The sequence below is a fragment of the Phacochoerus africanus genome, chromosome 6 (assembly GCF_016906955.1).
Source record: "Phacochoerus africanus isolate WHEZ1 chromosome 6, ROS_Pafr_v1, whole genome shotgun sequence".
Taxonomy (NCBI): Eukaryota; Metazoa; Chordata; class Mammalia; order Artiodactyla; family Suidae; genus Phacochoerus; species Phacochoerus africanus.
Window position 1 is genome coordinate 34,288,251 of NC_062549.1, and position 14,020 is coordinate 34,302,270.

General features: G+C 49.8%; 1 protein-coding gene across 1 annotated transcript; it reads left to right on the plus strand.

Moving 5' to 3' along the window:
- The first annotated feature begins 3,372 nt into the window (after positions 1-3,372).
- KLF10 (KLF transcription factor 10) lies at positions 3,373-9,264 on the plus strand. Its single transcript, XM_047783490.1, has 4 exons — positions 3,373-3,541; positions 6,261-6,494; positions 6,592-7,504; positions 7,676-9,264. Exons 1-4 carry the CDS (start codon positions 3,506-3,508, stop codon positions 7,933-7,935), a joined length of 1,443 nt encoding a protein of 480 aa, XP_047639446.1. The 5' UTR covers positions 3,373-3,505; the 3' UTR covers positions 7,936-9,264.
- Positions 9,265-14,020: the final 4,756 nt, after the last annotated feature.

A 14,020-nucleotide genomic window follows, 5' to 3' on the forward strand; every position in this document is an offset into this window, starting at 1 on the left:
GGCCCAGGCATCAAACCTGTGCCACAGCAGCAACCCAAGCCACTGCAGTGACAGTGATGGATACTTAACCTGCTGAGCCACACAGGAGCTCCAGAACATATTACTTTTGTTAAAAGGAGTCTCTCAGAGATTAAAAAAGGTAAATGTCTTCTGAGATGCTGTGGCCTCTGGTTGCGCTTTAAAGATAATCCAAATTTCATATGATGGCCTGTACATTCCTCAGTAGTCTGGTTGCTCCTGCCTTACTCTGAAACCCTGTCCCCTGCCACTTTCCTTTGTACCCTCTATACCTCCAGTTACACTGCACTGCACAAGCTCCTTCTTGCTATATGTATGTATGTACATACGTATATACGTGTGTATGACTTTGCCATAGCTGTTCCGTCTACTCAGGTGTGCTCTCTCTAGAGCTTCCTATCCTCTCATTAGGTTTTCGGCTTAAAAGTCTCCTCCTCAAAACAAGCTTCTCTTATCTCCAAAAGCAAACTAGCTGCCCACAATCACAGGCACAAACCTATCACTCTACTGCAAGTCTATGCATTGTAATTAACTTAGTGTCATAAGTGATTTTATATATATATATATAGTCTCCTTATCTTTGTCTTCCCATCCAAGCCTTTTGAGAGCAGGGACCTGGCCTGTCTTATTCATTGCTATTGTCCCAGTACCCACAACACATATACTCAACAAATATTGTTGAATGGAGCAGATAAAGGAACAACACAATATTTACTGAATAAGGATGTGGCCATGGGCAAGGGTATGTGTGGGTGGAAGATGACCATTGGGAGGGTGGGGAGGGTTGGGGGCAGAATGGAATGGGCTTTTCTTCCCTAGGCAGCAGGAGCAAAGGATAATTTTTAAGTAGGGAGTGTCATGATTGCATCAGGACTTTCAAACAGCCCACTCTGGTTTTAGTGTGGAGAGTTTGGCACTGGGGGTGCCAGTGGGGCTGGGACTGGGGGTTGGGTGAGGAGAGCACAGATTGTTTAAAGAGTTGATGACAGACTGGCCTAGAGTGACATTTGAGTGACAAATGGAAAGTAAGGGAAGAGAGGTATTCCTGAGGCAAGACTGCTGGGATCTGGGGACCTACTGGATTCAAGGCTTTGGGGGAGAGGTGAAGGCTGGAGACGAGAGCCGCATATGGGAAGAAGTAAAAACAAGGATTTTAGTTTTGGTTACTTCGAGTCTGAGGTGCGTGAGGAACATCTTTCTCTGAATCTCTAGGAATTGTGCCACCGCCACACTGTTTCTCCTACCCCTTCTTTTCTTTCCTGTTTTGAATCACTCCCACAAGCCATAAATGCTCCCTGCTTCTCAGCACGCTGGGGCACTATGCCAGCAGGCCCCACATTCCTGAGGAAGGGACCAAGTTCAGACCTGGAGGCCTGGCTGTGGCCACCGGAGGGGGGTGGCTCCCTGACAGGAAGGAAGGCTGGGCTGCCGGCTGGGCACAGGCAGGAGCTTCCTCTGCTGCAGCAGGTGCCCAGGGCCAGCTGCTCCAGTACCCTTAGGTTCAGATCAACAGGATGGGACAGCCCAGGCGGAAGGAAGCCAGCAGGGAGGGACACCCCTGCAGACAGAAGCTGGGGCATGGGATAGAGGGGAGACAGGAAGAGCTGCCTGGGCTGCTGAGCTGGCGCTCGTCCAGCAGATTCAGGCGAGGCTGTGACAGGAGGCCATTCAGTCCTCTTCCCCTCTCGCAGTGGGCGTCTCTGGCCTTGGTTGATTGCTACTACTGTTGTTGGCTAGCCTGGGCCTTAGATATACAAGAAGAGATATTCCAGAAGGAACCATTAGAAGATGTTCATAGATGTGGCTGTTTTTAAAATAATTCATTCCCTTTTCTATACTCATTTTGTGATTATTGGGAAAGAGGACACTTAAACTAGCCCTTCAGTTACACACAGAGGCGAGACACCTAGAGGAAGGCGCAGTGATTTGTGACCCGTGTTCAGACCTCGGAAAAAGAAAATCTCCTTTGCTTTAAGCCGAGTTATCATTGCCCTCTTCAACAACAGCTGCCATGAACAGGCACCAAAAGGCCAAAAGGGGGCAAATAGCCAAAGCAGAACCGTAGTATCGCATTCTGGAAACCCCAGACCGCCTCAGATCAGCCAGTGGGTCAGGGCGGGGGGGGGGGGTTGTGGGGGAGTGGGGGTGGGGCCGGTGCTTTCGCCGGCCGGGGACGGGGGTGGGGTGGAGTGGGGGTGGGAATTGTGTCTTTGATTTGACGGGCATTTCCACTGCAACCCACCCGCAGGCGTGCCCTGCCTGGCGCCAGGCGACCCTAGAAGACCCCGCCCCACCGCATCCCCACCCCATCCCCAGCAGCAGTTTCCTGGCAGAGCGTTTCCGGAGGCCTTGGCCTAGGGTGTGTGTGGGGGTAGGGTCTACCTTTGAAACAGCTGGTAGACTGCAATTTAAACTTTAGAGCGAGCTCAAAACTCGATTCTGCAAACGAGCGCCGGCGCCAGAGAAAGATAAGAACTCTAGTCTATGGCTCCCCATCACCCCCTTGGTCTAGTTCTCGGGGCTTCCTGCCGTCCCCACAGCATTCTCTCCACCGCCCAGGAGGAAAGATGGGCGGGGCGGACGGGGGCGGGCAATGCCGCAGGCAGCGCAGATGGAGAGGGCGAGCCCGCGCCGCCGGCCCTGGCGTGGGCGGGGGGCGCAGGAGCAGGTGTCCGCATAGTGACAGGATTCCCTTCCCTCTCCTACCCTCCCTCGGTGCTATCCAGGGCTCTGCGAGTCAGAACCCTGCAAATGCTCCAAAAATGCAGCTCAGTCGGTCACCGGGCTCTGTTTTCTCGCCAGACGCGCAAGGGGACGGCGCTTCCAAATGCAAATCTCTTGGCTCGGGACCCTTGGCTTGCAGCCACTGCCTCCCCCGCCTGGCTACCCGGCGTCCCGCCTACCCCACGGAGAGCCGAGATGGGGCCTCGTGCAGCGGGGACAGGGCGGAGCGGGCATCCTTCCCCACCTCCCACGTGGGGCCGGCCCTCCGCAGTCCCTGGGCGCGCCGCCGCTGCCGCGCCTCCGGGCTAGGCCCCCGTTCTCAGCGCCGCCCCCCACCCAGGCCAGGGAGGGGGAACTACAGGCGGGGGGGTGGATGAGGGGTGGGGGCGGTGTCACTGAGTCAGGTGGCGGCGGGAGTTCCCTCGGGCTGGGCCGAGGGAACACGCTGCCGGGGATTGTGTACACGCTCCACTGACACAAGCTTCACGCTGCCGGGCAGCCGCTGATCACGCGTGGCTCCGCTAGCCCATTGGCCGGCGCCTCACACACCTTTGTCGCTGATTGGCCGATAGCAGGCTCCGCCCCCACCCCCTCCCGCGGCGCGGGGCAGGCGGAGCAGCTACCTGAATGGGGAGGGGGCAGACGGCGCGGAGCGCGGCGGCGGCGGGAGTGGCGTCGAGTGTCTCTGGGCGCCCGTCTGTGGCCAGGCAGCCAACCAGCCTAGCAGCCAGTCAGCTCGCTGCGGGCGGCCAGGCAGCCAACCATGCTCAACTTCGGCGCTTCTCTCCAGCAAGCTGCGGTAAGTCACCTGGGGATGCCCCTGTCCTCCCTGGCCTATGCTGCGTCTGAGGGGCCCCCGGGGGGCGCGAAGCCTGAGCCCCGTGACATCAGCCACGCCGGAGGACGGGGGCTGCAGTGGAGTCGTAGGAGAGGAAGGGGCTTTCTGTGTGCAGACCGGGCTTTAGTGACGGCGTGTGTAATGAAGAGGGTCAGGAGAAGCAGGTTGGGGTCTAGAGACGAAGGGAGAGGGGGTTCTTGCTCTAGGTGTAATGAGGGGAAGGGTCAGCTCTGCCGGGAGACCTGAAGCAGGTGAGGGGGAGGATGACTGGGGTGGGTGGGATGGGTGGCAAGAATGGGGTGGGGGCTGCTGCCCTGTCAGCGAGGATAGGAGGTGTGGAAGGAGGAGGGGGGTAAGGGGGCCACCCTGCACCTGGCGCTGTAGAGAGCTGCCTCTGTCTGGATCAGAAATGCAACCCAGGATGGGAGAGTAGTGCTTGCGAGGATTTGCGGGGCAAGGTGTCCGCAGGAGAGGAAAGGGGGCTCCCCATTTAGGGGGTCTGAACGGAGGCTTGCGGGACGGGGGCTGCACAGCAGATAGCCGACCACTGGGGGAGGGGCGACTGGCAGGAGCGTGGGGGATGGCACGCGGCCCCGGGACCCCCGAGGGGGGCCGCGGAGTTGACCCCCTCCTCGACGTCTGGAGGGACTTCCCACTCCCGGGGCAGGCAGGTGGCCACCCTCTGAGCACCTCTCGGAGGGGGCAGAGAGCCGCCTCGGCGATGTGAGGGTGGGAAGCGGGACCCAGCAGCAGGGCGGAGAAGGTGGGCGGGGGGAGCCGGGCCGCGAGACGCGGGGGCAGCGTGTTAAGGCGGGAGCCGCAGGCCGTGGGGCCGCGCGTCTGGAGCCGGGGCCTGTTGGGGCTGCACGTCTGGGAACTCGTGGAGATGCGCAACGGGCGGGGGCCGGAGCTGCAGGAAACCTCGGGGAGGGGGCGCCGCATCTTCGGGGAGAGTCAGGGTGGTCCGAAATCCCGCGGGCGGCGTGGGCGGGAAGCGCAGAGGGCTCGGCTAGGTCCCCGGGGGCTGCGGCCGGAGGAGGGCGGGGGCCGGGTTTCCGCGGGGACCCGGCTCCTCCCCCGGCAGCTGAGGCGGAGGCTGGGGGTGGGCCGGGAGCGGGTGCGCTCGGGGAGCTTCTCGTCCCCGAGTGACCCAGCTCCGGCCTCCGCCAGGGGCGGGAGCGAAGCCCGGCCCCGCTGTCGGTTCCTAAGGGAACGGCGGCTCGCTGGGAGTTGGAAGGGGCGGGCGCTCCCCGGCCCAGGGCCCCGCCCCTCCCCGCGGGCTGGGGCGCGCACTGCCGGGCGGTTGGCGGCGGCGCCCGCGGCCCCTCCCCCGGCCCGGCGCGAGGGCGGGGGCCCGCGGGCTCAGGAAGTAGGTGAAAGGTGACGGCGCGGCAATTCCCAGTTCACGTTTCCTGCGCCGCCCCGAGCAGCCGCTGATCACGCTTTGTTCACATGCCTCGCCCCCTCCTCCTCCTCCTCCGCGCCCCGCCCTTCGAGGCCCAGCCAATCCCAGCCCGGGCCGCCCGGCCAGCTGGCCAATGGCGGAGGCAGGGAAGCGGGGACGTGCGAGCGGCGAGGAATGTTCCCAGTGACTCACCCGCGAGCCTCATTGAGGTTAGGGCGGCCCCATCTGTCTGTCCCCGCCAGCGAGGATCTCCCCCGCCGTCCACCCCCGCCCCTCGTCTGCCTCCCCCGCCCGCGCCTCCGCCCGCGCTTCCCTTTCCTGCCTAGCGCCCCACTCCCAGTCCTCCTCCCCTCCCGGCTTCTTTTCCGGCCCTTCCCACCTCGTACTCTGCTTCCCGGCTGCCTGCCTTTTCTCTTTTTTGCTTTGCTTTGGCGTCTTGAGGCTTTTACACAAACATGCGCTGTCCGCTGCAGCTTACATAAAGGGCGCGGGATTATGCAATTGCATAGTTAGCGATATTTCAAGAGAAATGGCTCGTTTTCTTAGGGTTTCAACACGAAGGGTTTATACATTTTTTTAAACAAGCGTTAAGAATAACACCTTGCAACATAAAGAATGCTCTTTTTTTTTTTTTTTACACAACCTCTACTTTGACGAAAGAATGAGACCACAAAAAAAAGAAAGAGATGGAGGGTAGTACCTTTTTTTTTAGTGCAGTTTAATATGAAGCGTTAAATACCCGATAGAAGGAGCATTAACATCAAGCATTAAATACCCGATAGGAGTTGATAAATATAAAGCATGCGCTGTTATTTATCATCAATTTTGGCCTCTCCTCCCCGTTAGGAAAAAATATCTGAAAAGATCTCATGCCATAACCTGTATTTTTTATTAATGAGTTTTGCAGAGCCTTCCCTTATTTTGTCTGACTCCTGTTGCAGGTGGCTACTCTGGAAAGAATATAAAACCTTTTTTTTCTTATAAGCCAAATGGGTCTCTTTTAGATTTCAAATTCATTGGTACCTTTGGCCTTGGTCCCCTGAGAGGTAATAAGGTCCTCTTCACCTTGCAAGGGTATCAGTCTTCAGACCTAAGTGTCAGAGGAAGAATGAGGAAGATTTTATCACTACCAGAGGAGGGATGAGGAAAAGTTATTTCAGATTTTATCTTGAAAAGTTTGTGCAAATTGTAAAAAAGGAAAAAAAATTGCACATTGTTCCGCATGTCATGTGGAGAACAGTATACTTAAAAGCATTTAATCTTTTGTTTTTATAGGAGGAAAGAATGGAAATGATTTCTGAAAGATCAAAAGAGGGTGTGTATTCGTGGAACAAAGCTGCAGAGAAAAGTGATTTTGAAGCCGTAGAGGCACTCATGTCTATGAGCTGCAGTTGGAAGTCTGATTTTAAGAAATATATTGAAAACAGACCTGTTACTCCAGTGTCTGATATGTCAGAGGAAGAGAATCTGCTGCCGGGTACACCGGATTTTCATACGATCCCAGCATTTGTAAGTATTGCTTTTACGATGGATGTAAAGGATAGAATTTCTTACATGATGAACTACCGTTCTCACGCTGTTGCCTATATATTTCTCTTCTCTGTAGTGTTTGACTCCACCTTACAGTCCCTCTGACTTTGAACCCTCTCAAGTGTCAAATCTGATGGCACCAGCGCCACCTACTGGACACTTTAAATCATTGTCAGATACTGCCAAGCCTCACATGGCTACTGCACCTTTCAAAGAGGAGAAGAGCCCGGTATCTGCCCCCATACTTCCCAAGGCTCAGGCAACAAGTGTGATTCGTCATACAGCTGATGCTCAGCTATGTAACCACCGATCCTGCCCAGTGAAAGCAGCCAGCATCCTCAACTATCAGGACAATTCTTTTCGAAGAAGAACCCACCTAAATGTTGAGTCTTCAAGAAAAAATGTACCTTGTGCAGCTGTGTCACCAAACAGATCCAAACATGAGAGGGACACAGTGGCAGATGTTGATGAGAAAGCAAGTGCTGCACTTTATGACTTTTCTGTGCCTTCTTCAGAGACAGTCATCTGTAGATCTCAGCCAGCCTCCACGTCCCCACAACAGAAGTCAGTGTTAGTCTCTCCACCTGCAGTATCAACAGGGGGTGTGCCAACTATGCCGGTCATCTGCCAGATGGTTCCCCTCCCTGCAAACAACCCTGTTGTGACAACAGTTGTTCCCAGCACTCCACCCAGTCAGCCACCAGCTGTCTGCCCACCTGTTGTATTCATGGGCACTCAGGTGCCCAAAGGCGCAGTCATGTTTGTCGTACCCCAGCCCGTTGTTCAGAACCCAAAGCCTCCGGTGGTGAGCCCAAATGGCACTAGACTCTCTCCCATCGCCCCTGCTCCAGGGTTTTCCCCTTCAGCAGCTAAAGTCACTCCTCAGATCGACTCTTCGAGGATAAGAAGTCACATCTGTAGCCATCCAGGATGTGGCAAGACGTACTTTAAAAGTTCTCATCTGAAGGCCCACATGAGAACACATACAGGTACTAACCATTCCTGATTTATATCTAGAAATGTGGATAAAGGGTTTTTTAGCAATGATCATGAACACAAGCTAGGCATGTTAATAAAGCATCTTTAAGCCTTAAATATAATTTAATATGTAACTTACAGTAACATGCATGGTAATGATGATACGAATTTTTTTGTTTCAGGAGAAAAACCTTTTAGCTGTAGCTGGAAAGGTTGTGAACGGAGGTTTGCCCGTTCAGATGAACTGTCCAGACACCGACGAACCCACACAGGTGAGAAGAAATTTGCCTGTCCCATGTGTGACCGGCGGTTCATGAGGAGTGACCATTTGACCAAGCATGCCCGACGCCATCTGTCGGCCAAGAAGCTACCAAACTGGCAGATGGAAGTTAGCAAGTTAAATGACATTTCCCTACCTCCAACCCCTGCTCCCACGCAGTGACAGCTTGGATGGCGGAGAACTAACTTTTGTCACAGCCGGGAGCCAATGGTGATATGAAAATGCTTCCACTGCAGGTCTGTGGCCCTCCAGTGTGGGCTACAAGCAGAAGAAGGCCCATGGCCTGGGGAGAAGGCCCAGCCTGGGTTAGATGGTAAGAAGTGCTGCGGCCACAGGCAGGTCACAGAGTTGCAGGACTCATTTCTTACCGCATAAGAGAGATGAGAAAGTTTTTATTCCTTTCAATGTTTTCTGAAGGTTGCAGGTGAAGTCAGCCACAGGTAGCACAGGTTTTGAATATGTGTGCACAATTTGTTACTTTCACCGTTTATACTTGAGACCAACTTTTCAATGTGATTCTTCTAAAGCACTGGTTTCAAGTGTAGAGACTGGAAATAAACATTACGGTACAGAGATGGAGATGTAAAATTGATTTGTATTATCACGAATATTATCTTTTCCTAGAGTTACCTTGTTTACTATTAGTCTTTCCATTCAATTTCGTGGATGTAGTTGTTAAGTATATCTAGAACTAGCATTTTTATACTAGTCACTGATGTTCGGAATTAAGCAGCTGTATATTGCTAAAGAGGTCCCAGAAATTGGAATCCTCATTAATTTAATTGCTCTGAAGTGTAGCTTTAACTTCTTTGCATTTTTATTTTGAAATTTAACAAAAGACCATAACTAGGCATTTTATTACGCTTTGAACTTTAGTTGGCTGCATTTTTTGTGTAGATTTGAAAACTGTATACCAATGTGTTTTCTGTAGACTCTAAAATACACTGCACTTTGTTTAGGAAAAAAAAAGATGAAAACATATATTGTAAAGAAGGGATGTTAAGGGTTTCAGATAACTTCTTGAAAAAGATGACATAGGTCATCAGTAACGAACCCTTATGCTACCAGGATATAATGTGTGCTTCATTGAATTAGAAAGTTAGTGACCGTTATTCACAAATGGACAAATGTCCAATTAATTTATGAGAGTTTTTTTTGGGGGGGATTCAGAACTAGGTAGGTAGAAAAAATATTAGAACATTCATTTTCGTTAACAGTATTTCTGTTATATTCTGTTGTATAGTGGATAATATACACAGTGGTAAAACAAAAGTCAGTTGTTTAAAATATATAGTGAAAAATGTCACTATGTCTTTTCATTTAACATTTTTCTCTATTGGGTGTAGATTTCTGCCATCAAAACTTTGGGCCCTTGGAAAACAAGAGTTTTCTTTTAATTAAAAAAAATCCTTGTGATTTTACAGTTTGCACAATATTTGTTCTGTTGTACTTTATATCTTGTTTACAATAAAGAATTTCCTTTGGTATATATAACTGCTTGATTGTATTTGTTGAAAACCTTCTTATTCTAACCTTGACGTTGATCATTTGTGGTACTATCCAAAGACTATCTAAATTTCTCTACAGGTCTATTCAAATTTAGAACTGTAGGGAGTTTCTGTTTTGGCACAGCAGAAACGAACCTGACTAGTATCCATGAGGATGCAGGTTCAATCCCTGGCCTTGCTCACTGGGTTGAGGATCCAGCGTTGTTGTGAACTGAGGTGTAGGTCGCAGATTTGGCTCAGATCCCACATTGCTGAGGCTGTGGTGTAGGTAGGTAGCTACAGCTCTAATTTGACCCCTAACCTGGGAACGTCCATATGCTGCTGGTGTGGCCTAAAGGGGAAAAAAAAAAATCAGAACCGTGGGAGTGTATCTTTAACATATGAGCAATCAATTTAGAAGGTATGCAAAGCAAGGCCATATATCTACTTAAAATTTTTTTTTTACATTTTGGTGATTTGGGGTTGAAATACAGCTCTGGTGCTCATCAAAACCTTGTTAAGTAGCATTGAGTTAAAGGGAGCACACTACAGTGCACAATTATAAGCAATGAGACTGCTGTGAATTGAAAAGAAGCCTGACCTATTAAATAGAGTAAATTGCTCACAACTAGAAGTTAGATTAACTCAGATCGTTAAATGGTACCTTAAATGCAATAAACATACCGGTACTTAAGCCACATGAAAGCTAATCCACCTCTGAGAAATGCTTGCTAGTCACTTGTCTGTAGAACTAGGAGCCGTAAATGCTATTTGGTATACTGTGTATAATATCAGAGATTAGTATTTGAGTTTGCGCTGAAATGGCCTTGACATAGGAGTGCCCAACTTAACTGGTTAACCTAATCCAGCTTGTTGAGTGTCCATGGTAAGGAGCAACGTGCTCACTTGGCACTAGTCGTAGGACAGGCCTCACCAGCCATCCACGCATCTGCTGCTACTTTTCTTAGAAACTTAGCACCACCTAAGCACAGCACAGCTGCTAGAGGGGGCATTGCCATTCTCTAGCCTCTGTGTTGGGACCTGGACTATCCTGACCCCTGGAGTTCATCGTGGTGGCAGGCCTTCAGAAGTGGGTATAGAGGAAGGTGGTGGAAGTAATCTCTGCCCGTCCCAAAGCCCAGTCCCTTGAAAGACAAGGCCAGCAGATCTGTGCCACCCATTTGCTGTGTCCTTCCCAGTCCTAGTCTTGACACTTTTCCTTAGAAAGCTTGTAAATCAAATCATTTGAATAGAGTATTTGAGTTGAATGTTGATGCAGGCCCTGATCTCAATGCAAAAATTACCCTCAAGTACATTTGTAGCACATTAAGATAATGTGGCTTTAGAACTTCAGTGTTGGTTTTTTCTTATCTGATTTATATATTCAATGGAACTATGAAATTGTTGATACTCAACTACCTAAGAGTTAATTCTTTTTTAGATAATTGTAGACCTAGAGAAAGTTGCAAAAATAGTTAACCATATACCCTTCATCCAGCTTCTCCTTGTGGTACATCTTACACAGCCATAGAACATTTATGAAGCTGAAGAAATTAGTATTTCTCTTATGGCACAGCAAGTGAGGGATCTGGTGTTGTCACTACATGTATAAGGAAGAGTTGTTAATTCTCCCCCATTTATTTTTTCTATTTATCTATTTTGTTTATTTTTTATGTCAGTGTGGACCTATGGATATTTATGTCATTCTTTGAGTTATAGTACAGTACTCTTCCTGTTTTGTGACTCAGGTGTTGCAACTTTGGCCCTTATTAGCTCTTTGCATTGTCAACCCTTTTTTTTTTTTTTTTTTGTCTTTATGGCTGCACGTACAGCACATGGACATTCCTAGGTTAGGGGTCAAATCAGAACTGCAGCTGCTGGCCTATGACAGCCACAGCCATAGCAACGTGCAGGGGCACAAAAGAGGACGTTCCTCAAGGACCTGGGCAGTCAGTGAAGCCTTGGAATGGGGAGAAATCTTGGGAGAGCACATCAGGGACACCTTGGCCTTCAGGGAGGACTTTTCTTCTGGGGATGTCTCACTAATTTTTTTCCTTGTGTTTCTGTCTTGTTCCAGTGGAAGGAAAAAAACTAAATAGGTAGGGCCACGAAAGTGAGGTCTGTTGTTTTAAGCTCCCCCCTGCCAGTTGGCATCTTAAATCTTGACTGAAATTTAGAAAGCCATGGCTTTCTACTCAGTGGATGCCAACAATCCCAGTTTGACCTTGACTGACCAGCTTGGCAGTGGGAGGCTAAAAGGGGAGGAATATCCCAAACAATAAGAAAGTGATGCTTGGAGTTCCCCTCGTGGCACAGTGGTTAACGAATCCTACCAGCAACCATGAGGTTGTGGGTTCGATCCCTGCCCTTGCTCAGTGGGTTAACGATCCCGCATTGCCGTGAGCTGTGGTGTAGGCCACAGACGCGGCTCAGATCCCAGCGTTGCTGTGGCTCTGGCGTAGGCTGGCGGCTACAGCTCCGATTTGACCCCTAGCCTGGGAACCTCCACATGCCGCGGGAGCAGCCCTAGAAAAGGCAAAAAAGACCAAAAAAAAAAAAAAAAAGTGATGCTTAATCTTTCTTTGATTTCCTTGGAATAATTTAATTTTTAATTCTAAGAGTAGCCACAGGTCAGTGGAAGTACTGCTTGGGTTTGGAAAACTGTATGAGGTTCTAGGAAGAAAAGAAAAGCTAAGAAGTGACATGAAGTGAAGGGTAAGCTAAAGTAGAAACAGTTTTTCTATTTCTTTGATTGGATTATCTGAACCCTGAATACCAGTTTCCAAAAGGTACTCTATTTATTTATGTATTTTTTTATTTTAGAAATCCAGGCAAAGCTTTAGTTGGGGCCCCGCCTCAGCAGGGGGAATCAAAAACAAGTAACAAGTTCCCTTGCTCCCTCTCAGAGGGATGATGGGCTTGTGCTTTATAGGGGCTGAGAGTAGGGGCTGGTCCAGGGATTGGGCTTCCAGAGGGATGGCTTAGGTGGTTTGCCCATCCCTTTGGTGGTGGTGTGTGCAGAAGGCAGGCACAGTACCCTGTTTTTGCTCTTGGTTGTTCCCAAGTGGCAGTTGGGTTTTTGGTCTTTTTTGTATCTTGTTCATAATTTACCCCAACTGCACATGCACACAGTTACTTTTAGTCCTATGCAGTTTTTTGTTGTTGTTGTTTGTTTTTGCATTTTGTTGCTCGAGGAGACATTTGTCCAGGGGCAAGCCTTGCAGCAAAGGGTCCGGGGTCCCAGGTCCCAGCCTGTCTCAGAAGGAGGTCAAGGCTCTGCTGGTGGTATAGGAGGAGGGAGTCTGGGCAAGCTTCCTGTAGGACAGGGTGTTTAAAATACATGTTGGCATTCCATGTGGAATGGTGTTGGGAATGGATGTTCTTGATAGGCAATAACATGAGCAAGGTATTGAGGGCTAAGAGAGGATGAAAATTGCAAGTGATTCCTTAAAACTGGGTATTAGTGGAGTTCTCGTTGTGGCACAGCGGAAACGAATCCAACTAGGAACCATGAGGTTTCAGGTTCGATCTCTGGCCTCACTCAGTGGGTTAAAGATCCAGCGTTGCCGTGAGCTGTGGTGGAGAGGTTGCACACACGGCTTAGATCTGGCATTGCTGTGGCTGTGATGTAGGGCGGTAGCTGTAGCTCCGATTAGATCCCTAGCCTGGGAACCTCCACATGCCTCAGGTGGGGCCCTAAAAAGCAAAAACAAGCAAACAAAAATAATTGGGTATCAGTAATGGCAGAGGGAAAGCCTGCCTGCAACTGGTGAGAAAGCCTTGGAGTGTATGTGTGTGTGTGTGTGTGTGTGTGTGTGTGTGTGTGTGTGCGCGCGCGATTGTGAGAGAGATGAGAATGGAGAAGGAGGGGAGGGAAGGAGAGACAGAAAATAGGAAAAAATTAACCCTCCTCCTGGAAAGCCGTAGATCGAGAGGCTGAATGGATTAAGGAATGCAAAAGTAAGAAAAAGCTAGATCAAGAATTTTGCCACCTCAGGGTCTTTGGAAGATACAGGTATATCCTGAACTAAAGATGGGAAAATTATATGAATCAGCGTATTAGGAATTGTAAAGCTTATTTCTGTTTTCTTTAAGATGCAAATTAAAATACACAAATCTGTGAGTTTGAACAGTCTGGTCAAGAAGATAAATATAAGTATTGAGTATTATGCTTGGACAAGGTCAAAGAGTGTGGCCTTGGGAAAGGAAACTTCTCCTGGAGTCACGGACCCTGTGTGTCGGTATCAGCTCTGAATTGACTGTAATTATAAGCTAAACAATTTACTTCATGGCTCAGTTTCATTATCTATGAAATGCTTATCTGACCTGCTTCCCAAGATAGAAGTAGGTCTGAAAACTGAAAAGCAAGCTCACAAATGCTAAGTGGAGGACTCCAGTCCTGGTGGTGGGGGTTACATTATCACACCCAGATCAGTCATTAAGACAGGAAAGGCCCCTAGAGGTGGGGTCAGCAACCTGAAGTCAGTTAGAAATGGTCATGACGTGTTTCCTGTTAGGGACGAAGGTCAAATTCCAAATGTTCACACGACTGTTCACAGTTCTGGAATCGAGAATTCCAAGAGCAATGTGTTGGCGTGGTTGGTGTCTTCTGAGTCCCGTCTCCTTGGCTTTGGCTTGTAGACGCCTTCTCCCCGTGTCTCCACATGTTCTTCCCTCTGTGTCTATATCCTAACCTCCTCCTCTTTTAAGTCACTAGATTCAGGCTCATTCCAGTGATCTCATTTGACCTTAGCTTTTTT